At 38.8% G+C, this 22311-nt stretch overlaps 1 protein-coding gene across 4 annotated transcripts in view; it reads left to right on the top strand.

The window, feature by feature from the left end:
• Window positions 1–357: 357 nt before the first annotated feature.
• KATNAL1 (katanin catalytic subunit A1 like 1) overlaps window positions 358–22311 on the top strand; it is a 64476-nt gene continuing 42522 nt past the window's right edge. Inside the window, exons 1-3 of one of the 4 annotated variants that reach the window (XM_082602489.1) lie at window positions 358–753; window positions 13052–13224; window positions 15035–15195. In XM_082602489.1, coding sequence (XP_082458615.1) covers window positions 13063–13224; window positions 15035–15195 — 323 coding nt within the window. In that variant the 5' untranslated portion in view covers window positions 358–753; window positions 13052–13062. Of the gene's footprint in view, window positions 754–1080; window positions 1128–1226; window positions 1301–5406; window positions 5495–13051; window positions 13225–15034; window positions 15196–22311 lie in introns of those variants that run through there. The other 3 variants (XM_082602492.1, XM_082602490.1, XM_082602491.1) reach the window with 3 other exon arrangements.

The raw sequence follows: 22311 nt of genomic DNA, 5'->3' as shown, positions 1-22311 counted from the left end.
ATCCCTGAGACGGCTCACGGCCAGCCCACATACGATTATTTAAGAAATATTATAGATCAATGTTCAAGTGAAATCAATGCCATTTACAAATTCTCAAGCCTCCCGAATAACCCTAAAGGCCGCATGCATTACACTTTACAAATGATTCGTTTCTATCCTAAACAGAAAATGGCAGAAAGGAGGTGTGAGAGGTTGCAAATTCGGTTTTACTGGTGAAAAACCCCAAAAGAGGTGACTTAGGTTCCAAACATGCCTCGAGGCAGGGCCCGCGGGGATGCCGAGATAGGCGGCGAGGGAAGGGCTGGACCAGCAACCTTTAAGGAGCCTGGCGCCGCTCCTTCCTCTGACGCCACAGGCATCCTCTCAGAATAGAGCAGGCTCGACGCGCTCGCCGAGAGAACGGACACGCGTCCTGCCACGGGGATTGGACGCTGCCGCGCAGGGCTCATCGGCAGCACTGGAGTTCAATTTCGTCACCCGTCCCCCTCAATGTCACCGTCTCCCTCCGCTCCTAGGCGCACCCTAGTGCCTCCCTGCCCCGGCACCTGGGTGGGTTCCCAGGCTCCTCCCCAGAGCTGACTTCGAGCCCCACGCCCTACAGGCCCACGGCTGCCATGGCAACCGTACGCCGCCGCCGCCGCCTCTACACGCACGTCGCGAACTAACGGACTCCGCGGCGGCGGCGGCGGCTTATGCCCCACCCCCACCCCACCTGGACCGCAGCAAAACGGTCGGTCGATCTGCGGCACCTAGGTAATGAATCCGAAGGAGACGGGCGCCAGCTACAGAGCGGGTGGTGGGGTATCCGGTTTGACAGCCCCACCCTACTCCCGCCGCGGGAGAGGCGGGGGCCGTGCGCGGCGGGGGAGGTAGTGCGTGCCGTGCGGGACGGGGAGAGCCGCGGGCGCGCATGGCATGATGGGGATTGTAGTTCAGTGGCTCCTTGGGCTCGCGGCCTTGGTGGGGCGGCCTGGACGGGAGAACTACAAAGCCCGGCGTCCCCGACAGCTGGGAAAGACCGATAAACTTGGAGCCGAGCGGGCAGAGACAATCTTTCTCTTTGTGTTGAGGGGGGTTCTGGGGTGGTCGCGGAACTGGGTTCTGAGCGCTGGGAAGGGGAAGTGGAGGTGAGACTCGGGCTTTCCGCCCCGCCATTTGGCCCGCCCCGGTTGCAGCACTGGCCCCACCCCGGCCCGGCCACCGCCCCGCATAGTCTCTGGGAGGAGCGGCCGCCCAGGCTGCAGGGCCTCGGGCCTTCGGCGCCTCTCCCCCCAAGGTTGCTGCCTCTCGGTGCAGAACCGTATGTATGGCACACGTTTGATGGGAGACCCGAAAAACTATATTTTAACAGGCGTTTCTCCTTTTCCCTGATTCCCTCCTTTATTTCTAGGTATTTGATCAGATTTGTTCTGAAGTAGTTAGGAGGTGTTTGCATTAATTAAACCCATTGATTAATAATTACTCAAAGGACATTAATGTTTAAAGGTTAAGTGTAGAAGTAGAGAAAAGATACCATGCTGTTATATGGTAGTATCTGATATTTTTACCGTTTTGCGTTTTGCATTTTACTTATTGAGGGTCAAGATCCACCCCTGCCTACTAGCCTGAACACTGCCGACACATATTTTGATTCTATTTGAAACCTCAGTTCAACTTTAAATCACTAATGTTTTTGAAATACAGACTTGTCTTTTTATTTCATTTTTTTTAGTAGTGGGTAGTAATAATTATTTTCTTTTTTATAACATTTTTCAGAATTTCTCAGGACCATTTTTCAGAATGAAAAGTGCCATGTTCTTTCTTTCTTTCTTTTTTTTAATGCTCTGGAATACACCTTAGCGCCTGAAGTTTGCTCAGGCCCTGGCGGTAAGGAAGCTGACACAGATTTAGAAAACCTGCCTTGTCTACCCTTTAACATTTTTCAATAGGTAGAATACCATCCTAGAAATTTGGCATTTTACAGTGGTATGTTGGAAAATTATTGATGTATTGTGGGCTTATTTTGTGTGTGTATGTTTTAAAACAAGAAAACAACATAAGGCCACTATAAAATTCCTTTTATTTCCATTAAATGAAGTTGGCCTCTGTGAACTATACTTAAAGTAGCAGTTTCATAGGAGGAGATAAAAAGTAGGTTTAGTAAGACCACTAGAAAAAAATCAAGACCTTATGGTATACAGTATAAGGATTTGAAATATCTTATTTATTCATTCAAGATTTGTTTATTCATTCATTCAAGATTTGTTAAGGACCTATTATGTGCCAGGCAATACATGCCAGGTGGTGGGAATTAAGAGATGATAGAATATAGTCTGTGTTCTGCGTGGGCACACATTCATGTCATCACAGTAGTGTGGGAGAGAGGTGCAAATTGCTCTGAGCCTCGAGTGGGAATATGTGGTAATATCACAGTGACGTGTATTGAATACTTACTCTGTGGGAGGTACTCCTTGGCATATTTTGCATGCAACCCCTTATTTAATCCTCACAGCTATCCTGTGAAGTCGCTGCTGTTATCTAGAGATGAGGAAACAGCCTTAGAGATCTTGCCCAAAGTCATAGCTGATAAGGTGTGAACCTGGGATTCCAACCCAAGTGGGTCTAGCTCATCTCAGTCATGATCTCAACCACTCATGCCATTCTCCACACCCTTTGGAAGAAAGATCCTGACTCTGTCTAGGGAGATTAGGAGAAGCCTCCAGAATGATGTGACATTTGACTTGTGTTAGGAAAGTTGCTTAAGCTTTTACTGGAGAGAGGCTGAGGAAAGTCATTCTAGGCAAATGGCATAACAAAAGCAAAGGAAAAATTGGAGTGCTTTGTGTTTGCGGAACCCTAGGTCATTCTGATGACTAAATCCCAGAATACTTGCAATATAGTGGGAGAGACCAGATCTCGAAGTACTTGGTACCATGACAAAGCGTTTAGAATTTTTCCTCAACATGGGGTGACTGTTGAAGAATTTCTGATAGAATAGTGCCACTTATTGGGTTTGTATTTTAGAAAGACCTCCGGCTCCAGTGTGGAGAATGGATCCAGGAGAGTGGTGATAGGAAAACCAGTTTTAGGGGGAAAAAAAAAAAAGTCCAGTAAGGAAATGAAAAGAGCCTAAAGTAAGCAGTTGGAGTTATGGGAAGAGATGGATTGCAGGAGTATTTAAGAGGTAAAATTGATAATGACTTGATAATTGGGGGCTAGAAAGATTTGGAATCCTAAGACAAATGATTCTTAGTTTTCTGGCTAGGATGACTAATGGGATAGTGAAACCACTGATTGAGATCAGGAGGAACAGGTTTTTATCTGGGGCAAAAGACAAAGATAAATCCGTTTACTTTTGAGTATTTGTTCAAGGTTCCTGTGGGATATTCAGGTAAGGAGGCATTTGTATCCAGAGTTCAGGACAGAGATCAGAGGTAGAGGTTGAAGTGTAGATAAGTAGTTATAGGAGAGAATGGACCAGCTCACATAGGAGGAATGTGTAGCTATGAAAAAAGAAGAGGTTTGGATGTGGAACTCTTGGGAAACAGCAGCATTTACAGGGGGGTTGAGTTTCTGGGGAGAGGGGGGTGTGTTTGAAAGGAAGTGGGAGCCCACAGATGAGGCTGAGAGGTCAGGAGGCAGAGAGCAAGGAGAAGAACCACAGAGAGCATCATAACAAATGAGGTAGGAGAGGAAAGTAGGAAGCAGGGAGGGAGTGATCCAGGTGCCTCGGAGAGGGTGAGTAAGGCAAAGATTGAAATGTGTCCAATGGATCTGGTGACTGCACATCATTTCTAAACTTTGCAAAAATGAAGAAGAGGAATCTGGGCATAGGCTACTTGAAAAGAGTTTCCGTATTAATACATATACAAAAGAAAACAGAATAATGAGCCCCATGAAGCCATCACCTAGCTTGGAGAATGAACACATGACCAATTTTGTTTCATCTGTAATCTCTGCCCGCAGTTGGATAATTTTATTTCTTTCTTTTTTAATTAATTAATTTTTATTTTTGGCTGCATTGAGTGTTCGTTGCTGCACGTGGGCTTTCTCTAGTTGCAGTGAGCAGGGGCTACTCTTCGTTGTGGTGCGTGGGCTTCTCATCGCGGTGGCTTCTCTTGTTGTGGAGCACGGGCTCTAGGCGTGCGGGCTCAGTAGTTGTGGCTCGCGGGCTCAGTAGTTGTGGCGCATGGGCTTAGTTGCTCCGCGGCATGTGGGATCTTCCCGGACCAGGGATCGAACAGTGTTCCCTGCATTGGCAGGCGGATTCTTAACCACTGCACCACCAGGGAAGTCCCATGGATTATTTTAAAGCTAGACTCAGATATCATATCTTTTTATCTGTAATTATTTCATTATGTATCTTTGAAAGTTAAGGATTCTTTAAAAAAATATAGAACTGTAGTATTACCTACTTAAAAAATTCAACAGTACTTCCTTAACATAAAATTTCCAGTCACACTTCTTTTTAAAGAAGCTTGACTGTGAAGAAAAAGAGTTGAGGCAAACTAAAAGAGGTTTGTAGGGTGTTTTATTTTTTTTTAAAGATTGATGACAAGCTATTAAGGAAAGAGCCAATAAAGAGGAAATGTGTGACGATGTAGGCGACAAAGAGCGAGGAGAGAGCTGATCGAGATCCCTGAGAAAGCAGGAAAGGAAGGGATGAGCAGGGTGGAAGAATTAGGCTAGAATGAATTTGGTACGTTTCATAAGTAGCAACTAAGTTCTAGCTGTGTTACTAGGCAGCATGCTAGTAACATGCATGCCAGTTACTAGCATGCTAGTAACAACATGTTGATAGGAGGGGAGAAGCTCTGAAAAAGGAAGAGATGCGAATAGATACACGTATTTATAGGTTGGGTGGTAAAAGGTGAGAGTTCAAAGCTTATGGCCCCTAAGAGGTGGATAGAAGTAAAGGTCAATTGATGAGAGATGAGATTGGGGTTAGGAACGGAGAATAGTGGAGATTTGAAATAGCCACACTGGAAGGGGACCTGAGCTAGGACAAGTAAGAATTGTTTCATTGATTAGATGACAGCAAAACACCAGGCGGTGTCATTTTTTTTTTCCTTAAAATTTGATTGGTTTACTAAGGGGAAGCTTAAAATATTGAGGAAACCAATATCCTACTGTGTTCCTGAAGAGAAGAGAATTCAGGCCAAGAACTTAGGATTGGACCATTCCTCAATAACTTTAGATTTATTCATTTAAACTGATCATTGCTGTCTATTTGTGTAAATATCACACTAAAACTAGAAAGGCCCTTACAGATCTTTTGGATCCATACTTTATTTTCTCAACATGTACAGTGATATTCTTTTACAGAGAACATTTCTCCAAGGATCATTTCCTGAGTGTGGTGCAGTGGGAGGGGTCAGATGGATCTGTTGTCCACTTCTGGAACTACAGCTTATTTTCCAGGTGATCATGCACATGTTTCCAGACCTGCGCCCACTCAAAAAAGATGTTCACACTATCTATAAGATTTTTGGGAAGATTGGACAGTTTAACGGAGGTAAACCTGAAGTGCTCCACAACCGAATGCCTTTCTCTTCCCTTTCCCCACCTTCCTCACCAACGACATGGCAGGATTGTCAGTTCTCTTTGACAAAAGGCCATGTTCTGTGACTTTACTTGACCATATTAAGCAGGTAGATCAGGTAGTAGTTACATTACAAAATGATAATTTGATCTATATAAAAAGATTCATCAATTATTCTTTTAAATGAAGCTTCCTTAAGTGCTATAAAATGTTATTTTATGTCGACCGTTAATAGTAACAATGTCTGGGCTTCCCTGGTGGCGCAGTGGTTGAGAGTCCGCCTGCCAATGCAGGGAACACGGGTTCGTGGCCCCGTCCGGGAAGATTCCCACGTGCCGCGGAGCGGCTGGGCCCGTGAGCCGTGGCCGTTGAGTCTGCACGTCCGGAACCTGTGCTCCGCAACGGGAGAGGCCACGACAGTGAAAGGCCCGCGTACCGCAAAAAAAAAAAAAAAATCCAAGTATGTTGGGGGAGAAAGCTGTGTGTGCACGCGTGTGCATGCGCGCGTGTGCGTGTGTTTTGTGCAGGATGGCGGGGGGAAGGGTGTGGTTGGAGATGCAGCTGGAGAGAGAGCTTGGAACCAGGGGTTTATTTGTTATGTTTAGATCTGAGTCATGAAAGAGACAAGTCATAGTTATCTAGAACCAAGTGAAGCAATATTTTTTTCTTCTTGGTCTGAGCATGAACTTGAACTGAGCTCTTCTTTTCATTCTGAGAATAGAACTCTCCTTGAAGATATTACTCGGATCGTTCTGTATAGGGCAACACGACTGGATCAATTCAGTAGTAAATGTTGCAAGAAGATGCTGATTCATTTTTGAATACATGATAAATTATACCTCAATAAGAGAAGTGTTGTCAAGTGTGCGACATTGCTAAAATATTTCATGCCTCCTTTACATGTAACCTGACCGTTTAAAAGTCCTAGAAACTCTTCTAACCTAAACTGAAGGAGACTTTTAAAAACCCTCTTATATTTCAAGATTATGGTTAAAAGTAATTAAAGTTGTGGTATAGCTTCTAGGAATTTATAATGAAAACTGGATCCGTTGATTTACTGTTATTTTTGAGGAAACATTAGCTGCTCCAAACCTCTGTTTTAATGTTGAGTGTGGAGTAAAATAGTTTACGTTGATTCAATGTCATCATACGCTAGGAATGATGCTAATGTATTATCACACTTAATTTTTACAATAACCTTATGGTGAGAAATATTATTCTCCCTCTTTTATAGATGTAGAAGTGAGAAATTACATGATTTGCCTGAGGTCACACTGAAAATTTGTGGTGCCTGGATCCCTACCTGGGTTTTTCTGTCTGAAATTTTTCTGTTGCCTGCACGCTTGAAGAGTTTAGCTTGGTACCCGATTCTAGGTTGGCGGCTCCCACCTCCAGCACATGCAACATACTATTCTGCTGCCTCCAAGCTTCCAGCGTTCTTTTTGAAAAGTTAGCTGTCAATATATTATTTTTCCTTTGTTGATAATATATCATTTCTCCCTATTGCTTTTAGGTTCCTCAGTTTTACTACACTGTCTCTAGATGTGGATTTATTTTTATTTATTTTGAAACAGAGAGTTACTGTCCTCTATAGATTTCGGAAATCTTTTAGCCATTATATATTGGATACTGCTCTCTCCTTTTTGCCTTCTAAAATTCATAATAGACATATGATGGATCGTATCTTTCTGCTCTCTGCATTTCTTATCTTTGCTTCCTTATTCTATCTCTATATGCTGCATTCCGGGCAGTTTCTATAGCTCTGTGTTCTGGTTTCTTGATTCCCCTTTCATCTGTGCCTAATCTGCCATTTTCTCAGTCCACTGAGTTTTTCATTTCAGTGACTATATTTTTTAATGCTAGAAGTTCTTTTCGATTCTTTTTCACATGTGCCTATTCATGTTTAAATGACCCTATGTTTTTAGATGTACTTATTTTATAGTAACTATTACATTATCAAGTGCTTTTGATAGTAGCACGGATTCAGCTATATGTTGTAGCATTTGACTCACCCTCATGATGGATTGTATTTCTTGTACCTTGAAATTTTGGATGTAACCTCAGTGGAAATACTGTGAAGCCTTGGTCAAGGATGTATCCTGTACTTTTGTGTTTATTTCTGTGAAGTGCCATATGGAGAACTGGTGAATGAATAAACAAATTTGATATATCCCTATAATGAGATACTACTCAGCAATAAAAGCATTAAATTACTGATATATGAACAGCATGGTTGAATCCCAAAAGTATGATTCTAAATGAAAGAAATCAGACACCAGAATATATACTGTATCATTCTATTTACGTCACATTCCAGAAGAGACAAATCTTTAGTGAACAGAAGAATGTATGCAGTTGTATGCATTTTTCAAAAGAAATCAAATTGTACTCTTAAAATTAGTGAATTTCATTGCATAAAAATTATACCTCAATAAAGCTTATTTTAAAAAAAACAGGCAGGGCTTCCCTGGTGGCGCAGTGGTTGAGAGTCCGCCTGCCGATGCAGGGGACACGGGTTCGTGCCCCGGTCCGGGGAGATCCCACATGCCGTGGAGCGGCTGGGCCCGTGAGCCGTGGCCGCTGAGCCTGCGCGTCTGGAGCCTGTGCTCCGCAACGGGAGAGGCCACAGCAGTGAGAGGCCCGCGTACCGCAAAAAAAAAAAAAAAAAAAAAAAAAAATTATACTGATTGGTTTTTTAATAGAAACCACCTTGAATGTTTGGTATAAACCCCACTTGGTCATAATGTGTTATCCTTTTTATATACTGGATTTGATTAGCTAAAATTTAAATATTTTTGTATCCGTGTTCCTGAGGGATACTGGTAGGTAAATTTCTTATAATGTCTGGTTTTGGTATCAGGGTAAAGCTGGCCTTAAAATATGAGTTGGAGGTTTTTCCACCTCTTCCTTTTTCTGAAAGAGTTTGTTTGGAATTGGCTTATTTTTTCCCTGAGTACTTGAGAGAATTCACTTGTGAAACCTTTTGGATTTGGAGTGTTTGGGGTTTTTTTTGTTTGTTTGTTTTGTTTTTTGGGGGTTTTTTTGGTGGAAAGATTTTAAATTACAAATTGAATTTCATTGATTGACAGAGGGCTATTCAGATTAATTACTCTGTTTCTTCTTGAGAAATAGCTTTGGTATGTTGTGACTCTCATAGAATTTGTCCATTTCATTAAGCCCTCTTTTGCCTTTTAATAGCTCTAAAGTTTGTAGTGATAACCCCTCCATTTCTGATTTTGGTAATTTGTGTTTTCTCTCTCCCTTTCTTGGTCAGTAATACTAGAGGTTTAATCATTTTTAATGATCTTTCCAAAGAACCAGCTTTTGGCTACATAGAAATTTCTTTTTTTCTGTTCTATTTTATTGATTTTTACTCTTAACATTATTATGTTCTTCCTTCTACTTCTTTTGGGTTAATATGTGTTAATTTTCCTAGATTCTTAAGACAAGCTGACAGCAGGAGTTGGCAAACTATAGTCTGGGGGCCAGATTCAGTCTGCTCCTTATTTTTATATGGCCCATGAACTAAGAATGTTATTTTCATTTTTTTTAATGGTTAAGTCAAAAGAAGAATAGTGTTCTGTGACGTGAAAATAAATGAAATTCAGATATCAGTGTCTGTAAATAAAGTTTTATTGGAACACAACCACACTCATTTGTTTACATATTGTTTACGGCTACTTTTGTGCAGAGTTCAGTACTTGGAGTAGAGACTGTGTGATGTTCTCATTGCTTTGCACTGCTGCTTGGTGTGCACTATGATCACAGTGTTTCACGTGCCCTGCACACCACTGTACTGTGACATTTTACTTCATTTATTGTCAGCGGATTCCCATCATGTCAAAACAAGAAAAGATGAGAAAAATGGACTTGACATATTTATACTTTTAAAGCACAGTGGAGTGTAGAATATCGAACTAAATGACAAAGCATTGTGATTATTATGCAATGACACTATAGCTGTGCTAAAGACATACAATTTACACTGACATTACCAGACTAATCCCTCGTCATGGTATTCCCAACTCATAGGAAAGCAGTGGTTAGAAAACTTAAAAAGGAATATCTTTTTAAGCAGAATTTCTTCACAAAATTAAAAAACGAAAATCAGGCTGCACCCCAGAGTAAGTTTCTGAGTGTCTCATTTGTTGGCCAAACAAGGAAGTCATTTACCAATGGTAATTTAAGTAAATCTTCTTTGACTGTAGCAGCCAAAGAAATGTGTCTGGAGAAAACAAACTTGCTTATGACTATTAGCCTTCTGGTGAGAACAGTTGCTAGAAGAGTTGAGGACATCAATAATCAATTAAAAAAAACAAGGCAAATGATTTTGATTGGTTTTCCTTGGCTCTTGATGAATTGACAGATGTTACCAAAACAGCTTAAGTGTTTATTTGAGAAGTCAATGCTGAGTTTGAAGTTACTGAAAAATTACACTTAATGAATAGTGTTTGTGGAATAGCTACAGACAGGAATACTTATAAAAAGTTGAGAAAACACGAATTCTGTATAACCTGAAGTGGAATCTGTTAAGATGTGTTGAAACTTGGGGTGGCAAAAAATATGTGTAGAACAGAAAAAGGCTTAGGTGAACAAATTTACAAAGCTGTGAAAATGTAGCATGGTTAAAGTTTTGGGCTCTTCACTGTTTTTTTAAAATTTATTTATTTTTTATTTTATTTATTTTTGGCTGTGTTGGGTCTTCGTTGCTGCACACAGGCTATCTCTAGTTGCGGCGAGCGGGGGCTACTCTTCGTTGCGGCGCATGGGCTTCTCATTGCGGTGGCTTCTCTTGTTGCGGAGCACGGGCTCTAGGTGCTCGGGCTTCAGTAGTTGCAGCACACAGGCTTCAGTAGTTGTGGCTCATGGGCTCTACAGCACAGGCTCAGTAGTTGTGGTGCACAGGCTTAGTTGCTCTGTGCCATGTGGGATCTTCCCGGACCAGGGCTCGAACCCGTGTCCCCTGCATTGGCAGGCAGATTCTTAACCACTGTGCCACCAGGGAAGCCCTTCACTGTTTTTTTTTTTTTTTTTTTTTTATCAGCAGGTGATTTGCAGAGAATATTTGAATCTATCATGTAGTAAGGAACCATTAGTGTCTTAAGGCTCGAGTGTTGCTCTTGAGGACTTAGCCATTGTCAGTTCCATGAATTTTTGTCAGAAATAGACTTGCCCCTGCCACACAGCAGTTTGGTGGCTTGTAGTGGTAAAGTTCTATTGTCATCATTTGAGCTAAGGGCTGATTTGAAATTTTTCTGAATGAGAGGAACTGCTCTCACCCACTATTACTGAACACTGAATGGCTTTGGAAATCAGTTTGGCTGCAGACTTGATAATGTTTCTTTATGAATCAATGGAAAATTACAGGGCCAAACAGTGCTTATATGCAAAACTAAAAGTTATTTCAGTGCCAACTAATGTTTGAATCGCAAGTAATACCAAGCTATTTTATATAGCTTTCCTTGCTGTCAAAAGTTAAAGCAAAGAAGTGAGATCTCCATTCCCACCCAGATTTTCAGTATATTTTTTTGAGCTCAAACTACTTTGATGCAAGTGCAAAGGAAATTTCCATATTATGAAATCCATTTAACTGTGTAATTGAGATACTTCCACTTACCCTTCAATTGCAAGTGATTAACATGCAATGTAATGACACGCTAAAAGACATATCAAGAGAAGAATAAAATCTTTAAATGCTTTCCAAACAGTGAATATGCTGGATGAAATCATATGCTTGTGATTTGATATCATTATGTGACAGTACCTATCTGGGTAAAAAGACACTTTTAAACATGAAATGCATAAGTATTATTAAAGAACATCATTAACATATGAACATTTGCAATTGATTTTGATGATAGGGAACAGTAACTTTGAATCTGAACTACATGAACTATCCCCCCGCAAAAGAGTTCCATTCTTATTAGTAGACCTGTTTTGCAAAACGTTGTACTCAACTATTACTACTATAATACTTTGAATTTTGTCGATAAAAATTGTGGACATTTTTGTCTCATTATATAGGTACTTACATGATATCCTCAATTTTGCCCATTGCCCCTCAAAACTAAAAATATTTACTCTCTGGCCCTTTACAGAAAAAGTTTGCTGACCCCTGCTTTCCATCGAGATATTTTCAGTCTGCATATTTGTGTGCCTGTACATACTAGCAGAATTAATGCTTTTGTCTCACAGTGACTAATTTGAAGAATTGTTCTAATTTGAAGAGGAAGCTTTCCGTGGTTGTCCTATTTTCTGTGGGTAGGTCTACTGAATGTTGACATTTCTTACTGTGAAACAGTAGTGGACTATTTGCTGCAGTGTGATTCTCAAGTAACATGGATGCCACCTTCAAGGAACCTATGCCTGGAGAAGGGGCAAATAATATGCCAAAACACATAAAGGCAACAATTTTATTCTCAAAAATGTACTGGAGTCAGCTGAAATGGCTAGAACTAGAGACAGTTAATTTTGAGGAAGAGTTTTTGAGCCCCTTAAGAATAGATAAGAAGTAGAGAGGAAGGGCCAAGCTACCCACATCAAAATTTAATTCCCTCAGGAAGGCATGGAGAAATATTTTGATTTTTCTCTACCAAGTGTATTCACTGGTTTACCGTTCCAGGAAATAAGAGTAGGTCAATTTGGACTCTTTCCCAAGATGTCATTCTCCTGTATCTCTGGACTTCCTACTCTTTGTAGTTTTTGGTGGAAAGCAACTTTGCTTAGAAGCCTTGGATGATCTTGGGAGACTTTAGAGAAGCCTGGAAGAAAAGCCAGAATTACTGGGCTGGAGGGCTTTGGCGGAAACCAGAGGCTCAGATGATCTTTTTTCCTAGCATCTTATAGAAGGGGAAAGATTATTGATAGCTATTTGCACAGACAAAAAGCTACAAATGACAAGGTCATAGAAGATTACAACATGAGGAGCAAAAAGAGCTCAGGTAGTTTAATTCACAGGTTTTTGCTTAGATTTAAATTGTATGGAACAATTAAATGTATACAAACGATGCATGGACAACTATAGGCTGTTCTTTTAAAATGTGTTCTTTAAGTCAAAAAGTTCCTTAACTTTTTGTTCTTGGGGCCAAATAGTTTTAGTGAGAAATAGTTTCTGCAGTTTTAATTGATGTCATTGGAAAATGTGAGATATTCATATATTTATTTTTACATTGTCAAGAATAAGTGGACTAAAATAAAACAAGTTCATCTTTACTATTATTGCAGCTTGTAGTAATTATAAATGAGCAAGGAGAACTAGTGTCTAATTTTTGTACCTGTAACATAAATCGATAGTTCAGAGCTGTTTAATTTGTCTCCTTACTATCTCTTTGTGTGTTCATTTGTGATCTCCTTTGTATTTCCAAAATTGGGAATTTTGTTCACTATTATAAGATGCGTTCAGATAACCTCAAAGAGTGAGAGAACCATTTTGACTTTCAAAGTAGTTTTAAGCAGATCTTTTAAATCATAATAAGAAATGCTTTAAAGTCAGTACTGAAAACTTAATAAAAAGTCATATTTTATGTTTAGGTCTCTGAAAGATGAATTTGGCTGAGATTTGTGACAATGCAAAGAAAGGAAGAGAATATGCACTTCTTGGAAATTATGACTCATCAATGGTATATTACCAGGGGGTGATACAGCAGATTCAGAGACATTGCCAGTCAGTCAGAGACCCAGCTGTCAAAGGCAAATGGCAGCAGGTAAGATCACGTTCAAGTATTCAGTGAATGAGGGCAGTGGTCTGTTACACTTGAAAGATAAGAGTTAGAAAATTAGCTTGAGATTTTTGTAAATAGCTCTTATTTGTCTGAATACTGAAATATATTGAAAATGTGCTCTGAATAATTTTCTTTCCCAGTTAATATTTTATATACTTTTGATAATATATTTTATGAGACATATTTTGAAGGTATTTAATTCAAATTGAATCTACTTTTAATTCTTTTTCCTGATTAGTTGACTAATTGTGTGTGATTACAAATTTTTGAAATAAGGTATTTCTACTTGCCCTTTCCCCTTTCATTTTACATGTAATTTTGACTCATTTCATAAAACTTTTCCTTTAAGAAGATTTCCTCTTCCTTTGAAAGACTCCTTATAAATACAAAGGAGTCAGTAATCTAATAAAAAACACTAATATATTTGCTGTGTCTCTTGACTATACAACTTGGTTATATAATATTACAGTTAATAAAAACTTGAATTAGAATTTCCCCACTTACTCTTAAAACTTAAAATCCTTTTAAAATTAAAAGTACAAAGTCAGGCATTTCTTTGAAGTTTCATTTATGTGCTAATGCCTTTCAAGTGTTTCTTTTAAGTTTTCCACTGGTCAGAAATTGATGTTTTACTAAGTTTTCAGGGTAAATTTGGCTTATTTTCCAACTTAAGTGTTAACCAAATTATGTTGGGTGAGAACAATACACTCGCTTTAACTCAAGTTGAAATTTTTAGTTGTGTTCTATCCTGCATCCTAGCCCCAGGCAAGAGTTGTTTATTAATCTAGCATGGAAATATTTTTGACCTGTTCTTAATTGTGTTAAATAGTGACCATTTCTGTTCTGGTACTTCTACTGTGTTTCTTTCCACTAGGTTCTGAAATTTCATTTCTCTAAGTGTAGCATATAATTGCATATATTAGTTGAATTTAGATTTTTCTTTGGTTCTGTGACTCCTTTATATGTTCCTTTCTATATATTATTTGAGATAAAGTTAAGGGAAAGTTTCTTATGCTCTGCTTTATAGGAAAGTGTGCTTTCTGGTTAAGAAAATTAAAATTGTTAAAATTAATTTATAAATGTAATTTTCAATCTATTATCTGCTTGTCTTTGAAAACTAGTTTGGGCTCAAAGTTTGAAAACATGAGAATTTCCACATAGTTGGTGCTCAATGAAGTTTTTTAAGTGTGGGAAAAATCTTGCCTTTGAGCTCAAAATAAACTTTAGCCAGGACTTGAAAGATTTTAAACAAGGGGAAAAGTACTCAGACTTTGGTGAGGCAGAATTTAAATTGGAAATGGGTAATTCTTAGTATCAATATTACACCACTTCAGGCTTTCAGATGCTCACGACAGGCATTTCGTATTTTGTGATATTGGGGGTAGGAAATGCTGATTTCCTATCAGCATTTGGCTGAGAATTTTTGAGGAAGTTATTTACAAATATATTAAAAGTATTTAGCATAACATTATGGATTTCTGGGAATGGTTAACTTCTTACTAACTTAGTTGCTTGTTTTAAATTGTCTTAATGGTCATCACATTCTTTGGTAGAAAGAATTTCTTCATGAAAGATATATAACGACTTGCACTAAGAAAAGATATATATTAAACGTATGTCTTCAAACCAATTCCTGGCCTCCTATGTAACTTTAAATAGTTGTCTTTTTAAACTATGTTTTAATTACTCATTTTGCATACTTTGAATGACAGTAAGAAAACTAGAATTCTATAGCAATTTGTTATTTGCAATTTATATAAATATTTTGTAGCATAAAGGCTATTTTTTTAAGGTTCGGCAGGAATTATTGGAAGAATATGAACAAGTTAAAAGTATTGTCAGCACTTTGGAAAGTTTTAAAATCGACAAGCCCCCAGATTTCCCTGTGTCCTGTCAAGATGAACCATTTAGAGATCCTGCTGTTTGGCCGCCCCCTGTACCTGCAGAACACAGGTAAATGGGACTTTATATTCTCTTTAGGTACTTCTATAGTTAATTGATATTCAGAGTGAAGAGAGTAAAGCTTTATTTGAACAAAGTATGAAAAACTGTTTGGGGGGGCATGTAAATTTAATACATATTTATAATTTTCACACATGTGTGTTTACAGGGTTTGTATTTGATAAAGAACAGAAGTATATCATTTGTCACCTATCTTGCTTTTGGAATGTTTTACTACTGTAATCAAAACAATAGAAATCTACTGCTAGTCCTAAATTTTAGTTTAACTGATAAATTTATCAGTTAAGCGAGTTCTTTTAGATTTCATAATGTCAGCATCAGAGCTTTTTTGCTTTAAAAGACTTATTCCTTTCCAATTTGGATGCCTTTTATTTCTTTGTTTTGCCTAATTACTCTAGCTAGGACTTCCAGTATTATGCTGAATAAGAGTGATGAGAGTGTGGGCATTCTTATCTTGTTGCTGTTCAAGAAGAGAAACTTTCAATTTTTCAGTGTTGAGTATAATGTTAGCTGTTGTTGTGTATGGCCTTTATCACGCTGAAGTATGTTCCTTCAATTTGTTGAGGGTTTTTATCATGAAAGGATGTCGTATTTTGTCAAATGCTTTTCTTCATCTATCGAGATGATAGTATGATTTTTATCTTTTATTCTGTTGATGTGGTGTATCATATTTATTGATTTGTATATGTTGAACCACCCTGGTATCCCAAGGACAAATCCCACTTGGTCATGTTGTATTTGAATTTGGTTTGCTAATATTCTGTTGAGAATTTTTGCCTCTGTATTCATTGAGGATATTGGTCTATAGTTTTCTTTTCTCATCGTGTCCTTATCTGGCTTTGGTATCAGAGTAATGCTGGCTTCATAAAATGAGTTTGGAAGTGTTCCCTCTTCCTCAGTTTTTTGGAAGAGTTTAAGAAGGATTGGCATTAATTCTTTTTTCAATGTTTGGTAGAATTTGCCAGTGAAGCCATCTGGTCCTGGGAATAACTTTCAGCATAGGAAGTACCTGTTTGTAATTGCTAGAGCACCATGATGTATTTCAGAAGGCAGTGGCCACAGATAATAACTCTAATATCTAATATCTGTGGCTCAGACTGAATAGAAAGTGTGGCTGGCATTTTCCCATTGATGAACACTTTCCTGAAAACTTCTCCTCATTAGAGAAACACCAGCGCAATTATTTCTTTTTCTTTGGCCTCCTTTAACTGCCCATAGCACAGATCTGACTTATTTTTATACTTGTGTTTTAATCGTTATTCTCAATGAAAGTGGAAGATGAATGGACCAGAATGTTTCTCCAAACCTCCTTCCTCCACACTAAATTTTTAAAAAAGTTTCCCTTGTGTGTAACCATTGTGTGTATTTTTTTTTTCTCTGTGGATCAGAAATCCTTAATAAAAGCAAATCTAAGACTGTATATTGCCTGGGGAAAAAAGATTCCCATTTCCACATATATCAACAACAATGGAAAAACACCCAACAACTCCACAGGGTTCTACCAGTGAAGGAATTCTGTTTAATACCTTGAGTAGTATCATGGGATTAGCAGTTTTAAACTTTAAGAATAAAATCTTTACATAAGCAAATCCACAGATCCTTCACCAAGTAATAACATCATAGTGATACCTATGTAAGGCAGATGTTAATGAAGTAAACTTTACACAGGTTTGTAGCACAGAATGTGTGCATGAGCTGATAGAATAAGCAAATATTAAGATTGTAAGTTTAGGGTTAAAAGTTATGGGAGGTTAAAATTGTATAATTTTTTCCTTTTATAATTTTGTTTCTTCTACAGGTCGTATAAAACAAAAGTAATAAAATTTCCACCTAGAGATAGTGAAAAGTGGATATAGTCCTTAGGTATTCTTGGTGTAATGGGAAGACAATTGACTGGAGCCCACGAGATCTGAGTTTGAATTCTACTTCTGACACCTCTTTGCTTTATGACCTTGTGCAAGTTATTTAACCTCTAAACATTAGCTTCACTGTCTGTAAAATGGGGATGTCTACCTCATGGAATTAATTAAGAAAATTTAATGTTTAGGACAGTAACTGGCATGTAATAAGTGAATCATCAACTCTGAAATAAAAGACTACAGCATTCTTTCAGATAAATAGTAAGAGATTAAAAGAATTTAAAAAATGACATAGCCTCATTTGTAAAATTCCTTAAGGAATTTTTTTCCTTCCTGTACATTCTATATAAATCCTTAGTTTTCTGAAACATTTTGAATAACTCTGGCAGAGAGAATATGGATTTTTAAATGTCCAAGTCTCATGAAGTGGGCAATCATTTTTAGGAAGAGCATGATAACTAGTTATCTGTCAATTTATGTTTTACAAGCACTATCTTATTTAAACCTACGGTGATCCTCTGAAGTAGCTACTTGTATTGTGTACCCATATTACTATTGCTGATCTATTGTTACGAATAAATCGTATGAAGCTGAGGAAATTGAAGCTTACAAAGTTTGTTATTTTCCCAAAGTCATCTGAACAAGAAAGTGGCAGAGCCAGGATTTGAACCCAGATCTCCTCAACTTCAGGAGTCTTATTTATACCCACTCTGCCATGTTACTTGGCTACACATACTTGGTGGTATCTATGGGTCTATTTTGATATTTATCTATATATCCTAATATATAATATATAGTTCTGTTAACCACTTGATTAAATTCTCACTAGAGGTGGTAGGAGAATAAAGAAGCTGAAAATGCTTGATGAAATAAATAATGTAATTAAAAACATTTCTCTTTGAGAATACCACCCTGAAATTGCAGTGTAGGCCAGTCGGAAAGTATAATTTACCTTGTTTTGTACAAAATGTTTCCAGGACGCATCTGTTGGGTTTATTGTTAGCCACTAATTTGGTAGCCCTGCTTGTGGGTCTGCCTTTTCACCTCATGGACTTTAACACAAAACTTCTCCTCTCTCCCTGTTACGGCACAGTGAGGTAATGTCCATTACCACTGGTGGTTTTCCGTGGTGGTTTGCCACGTTGTTCGAAGTTACACCTTATATGTCATGTGTCCTCTGGGTTTAATCATGATCCTGTTTACCAGCAGCTGCTTGGATATATCAGAACAACCTTTTAAAGTGAATTAGATTTATTGCCTTAAGTATGAGGAAATTGAGCTACAAAAGTAGGATTATAATGGGAGGTTCTGGCAGTATGAGAATTAAACTCCAAAGAGATGAAGCCTCCAGATCATTCTTAGTGTCCTAAGTTAAAAGGTATCTTGTATTAATTAAATTATTTTATAATATTTTCCATGTAAGTTTATTAACCACATTCTCTTTAATGAGGCCATTTAAAAATGATCTCTCCTGGTGAGACCTGAGGCCATGAAACTAAGATTTTCTGTATTGGAACAGTATTTGACATAGATTATATTCAATAAAGTATTCTTTATTCAACTTAAAAAATAAATGTGTTAGGTCTTTTAAAGTTACATCTTTTGGGAGATATGGCAGTAACAACAGGATACACAAGCCTGAAAATAATCATTTGGCTTATTCCATACAGGTTGAAAAAGAGAACTCTGATAGGCTCTCTAACGTTATTTCATCTGGAGCCAAGGGAAATGGCATAGAGTGTTTCTGTATACAGATAGATAGGATGATTGATTTTTATCAAATTTGTGCTATTCTGTAGCATTTCAGCAAGGAGGAAATTCTTGTTGACTTGGTATTAAAATTGTTGCTTTATGTTTTCTTTGGGTACCCTAATAGATTAAGTAACTGCTTGCATATTAAATCCCAGTTTGCACTGGAAAAAGATCAGTTAAGGTAAAGGTCAAGTACCGATAGATAGTAAACTGCCATCTCATCCTTACTGGTATCTCACCCAGGCTCTGGGAAATTTTCCCGGGATTGGGAGGTAGGAGAGCAAGCTTTTGTATCAGTTCCACCACTAATTGAGTGGTCCTCCAAGTTAATTTCACTTCTCTGTGCCTCACTTTTCACCTCTGTAAAATGTACATCATGATGAGATTGTTTTGTAAAATTGTTTTAAAGTCTTAGGAAGAAAAACACTATTATTGCCCTATCCAACGTATATTTTATGAGCATTCATCATATACTCAACTTTATTTTTGGCCCTGTGGAAAGTATAAAGGTAATAAAAAAAAAAAAAACCCAGCACAGACCTTGGCCTCAAGAAACCATCAGAAAAATAATCCAGACATTCTGGAAAGCTTAACCTAGGATGCTGGCACCTACTGTATACCAAATACTATGCTGGGTGCCAGTACTATGGTGGGGATATGGTGGGATGCAGAAACAGACACAATCCCTGCCTTCCTGAGCTTACAGTCTTGTAAAATGGGTGTGAGAGCCATTACTGAGGTAGAATGGACTGGATTTGGTGATTAATGAGATAAGAGAATGAGAGAATTGGTGCAGGTAATTAAATATCTAGAGGAAGCTGTTGAATAGGAATTGGAAATGAGAACCAGAGTTTAAGAGAGATTCGGATTAGTAGTAGTTACTTAGGAATCCTCAGCAAGTATGGAATTTTTTTTTTTTTTTTTTTTTTTTTTTTTGCTGTACGCGGGCCTCTCACTGCTGTGGCCTCTCCCATTGCGGAGCACAGGCTCCGGACGCACAGGCTCAGCGGCCATGGCTCACGGGCCCAGCCGCTCCGCGGCATATGGGATCCTCCCAGACCGGGGCACGAACCCGTATCCCCTGCATCGGCAGGCGGACTCTCAACCACTGCGCCACCAGGGAGGCCCGCAAGTATGGAATTTTAAGAAAGAACTTTTAAGGTCATTCTTCATAGGGTAGAGTAGGTTATTGCTGAGTATGATTGGCAGGTTGAGATTATACTCATTTCTAAACACTCTGGAGTCATATTCTCTTCCAGAATTCTGTTTCTGGAGTGTGGGGTGGACTCTATATTTAGACTATGGGAAGAATTAGGTAGCAGCCCTGATTAACCATAATCATTGACATTTATTGAGTCGTTTTTAACTGTGAACCAGGTACTATGCTAATAGACTCTCTACATGGTTTTTTTCTTGATCTTCACAACCACCCTCTAAAATAGGTACTATTAATATCATCCCTATTTTTTTTTAGAAGAAATCGAAGCTTAAAGATTCTAAGCAACTTTATCAAATGCTGCATGTAGATTAAGTAAGATAAGGATTGAGAATTGGATTGGATTTAGCAACATGGAGCTCACTGGTGACCATGATGAGTGGTTTTGGTGGAATGGTGGAGAATAACGGAGTGGGCTCAGAGAACGGGAAGAGAGGAATTGAAAACAGTGAACGCGTGCCGTTCTTTCAGCGAGTCTTGTTGAAAAGGGGAGCATGGAAACTGAGTGGTAGTTGGGGAAGTGGAATCAAAATTTGTTGCTGTTTCAGAGACTTTTGTATGCTGATAAGAACGCTGCAACAGGAAGGGGAAGATTGACGATGCCTGGGAGAAAGAGGTAGTGCTGGAGCATTGTCCCTGAGTAGACAAGAGGAGGCACAATGCAGTGTGCAGGTGGGGCGGGTGCAGGAAAGCTGATTCAGAGTCGCTGGAGGGGAGGCAGTTAGTTATAAAGGCTGTGGACGCAGATGTGGAGGCCGATGTGGAGGTGAGCGCTTGTGGAAGTTCTCTCCTGATTATTTCGATGAGGGAAGAAAAGCAAGCAAGATCATCTGAGAGTGAGGGCGGGGTGCAGGTGTTTTCCAGGGTTTAAATTCTCACCTAAGTGTCCCAAGAGGGGACGTCCGTTCCATTTGGCTATTTTGTTTCTTTTATGTAAATTTTCTAGGAAGCATTTGTCTTATTTTGCAGAACTCAGTAGTCATTCATTTGAAATCTTATTTTGGAATTCTAGGTATTTATTGCAATGAGTGCCTAAAAACTGGATATTTCTATTGTTTTTTTTAAATATATTACAGAAAAGACAGCTGAAAGATAGAAATTTTAATTCATTAGAGATAAACTAAGGAATGGGAACAAGATAGTGGTAAGTCAGAATGAAATCGTAACACATCTGTTTTGTTTTTCTTGAAAGCAGTCTTCGCCTTGCTGCCCTTGACCACTGTTTCCTCCCTTCTCCTTTCCTCTGGCAAACTGCCGTGGTGTGTACGCTCCCTGTTGCCTTTCACTGCTTCTCTTTCCTTAGTGAGTAGAAAGCCTGGATCTCTATTCATTGCAGTATGGGACTGACTTCTTGAAGACAGCTTCCTAATTTAAAATGCAATGCCAGATTCTCAAGAGTTAAGGTATTTCACTTTGGTAACAGTTGATAGTGTTTACCATCTTTCTTCTTTGGAATGCGCCTCTTCTTTTGGCTTCTGTTCACACTGTACTGTTCTTTTTTCCTTCCTCTTGTTTCTTTTTTTCTAACTGTGGCCCCTTCCTCTCTTCTCTCCTCCTCTTGTTCCCTAGTGCTGTCCCCCTGCTCGTTCTGTATTCGCTTCAGCTCCTTATATCCAGCCCCACTCTCTCTGTGCTTTGCAGATGACATTAGTGGTAGGAGGATTGTGCCTTCTGGTTTGCATGAGCAGACTAATTGTCGTTTGTAGATAACTTCTCTTTTCTCTCATTGTTTTATGATTTTATTTTTTGTCTTGGTGTTAAATGGTTTCACTACAGATGATCTGAATATGGATTTATTTTTACTTAACACTACTTAAGACTTGTGTTTCTTTCGTTTCAAATTCTTTTTTATGCTTTTAACCATTTTAAACATTCATTTTTATAGTTCATAACTGATAGTTCTATTATCAGAAGTTATTTGGAGCCTTATCTTTTTGGTTATTTCTGATGGCTCTTGTTTGTGGTAAAGTTGAGAATGTCCCTTCAAGGTTTGAGTCATTCTAATGTGTGGCTTGTTTAGGGGGATGTCACTCCTCAGAGGGTCTGTGTTGGGTTCAGCCAGGTGCCTTCAGGATGTCACCCGCCTGGACCACTTTTAGGTAAATTTCTTCACTTAACGGAGTGTAAAACTAAATCCCAAACCACAAGAGTGCAAGCCCTGGTTACTGTTTCTAGGGGAGACTTGTACCTTACTCCACACACATAGAACATAGGCTCAGATGGACAGACGTACTTGTTTCTTCCATGTGCGTGTTTAAAGTCTGCCCTTTGAGCGTCCTG

The sequence above is a fragment of the Mesoplodon mirus genome (genome assembly GCF_964341445.2).
Source record: "Mesoplodon mirus genome assembly, chromosome: 17".
Classification (NCBI taxonomy): Eukaryota; Metazoa; Chordata; class Mammalia; order Artiodactyla; family Ziphiidae; genus Mesoplodon; species Mesoplodon mirus.
This window is presented reverse-complemented; position numbering and strand designations above follow the sequence as displayed.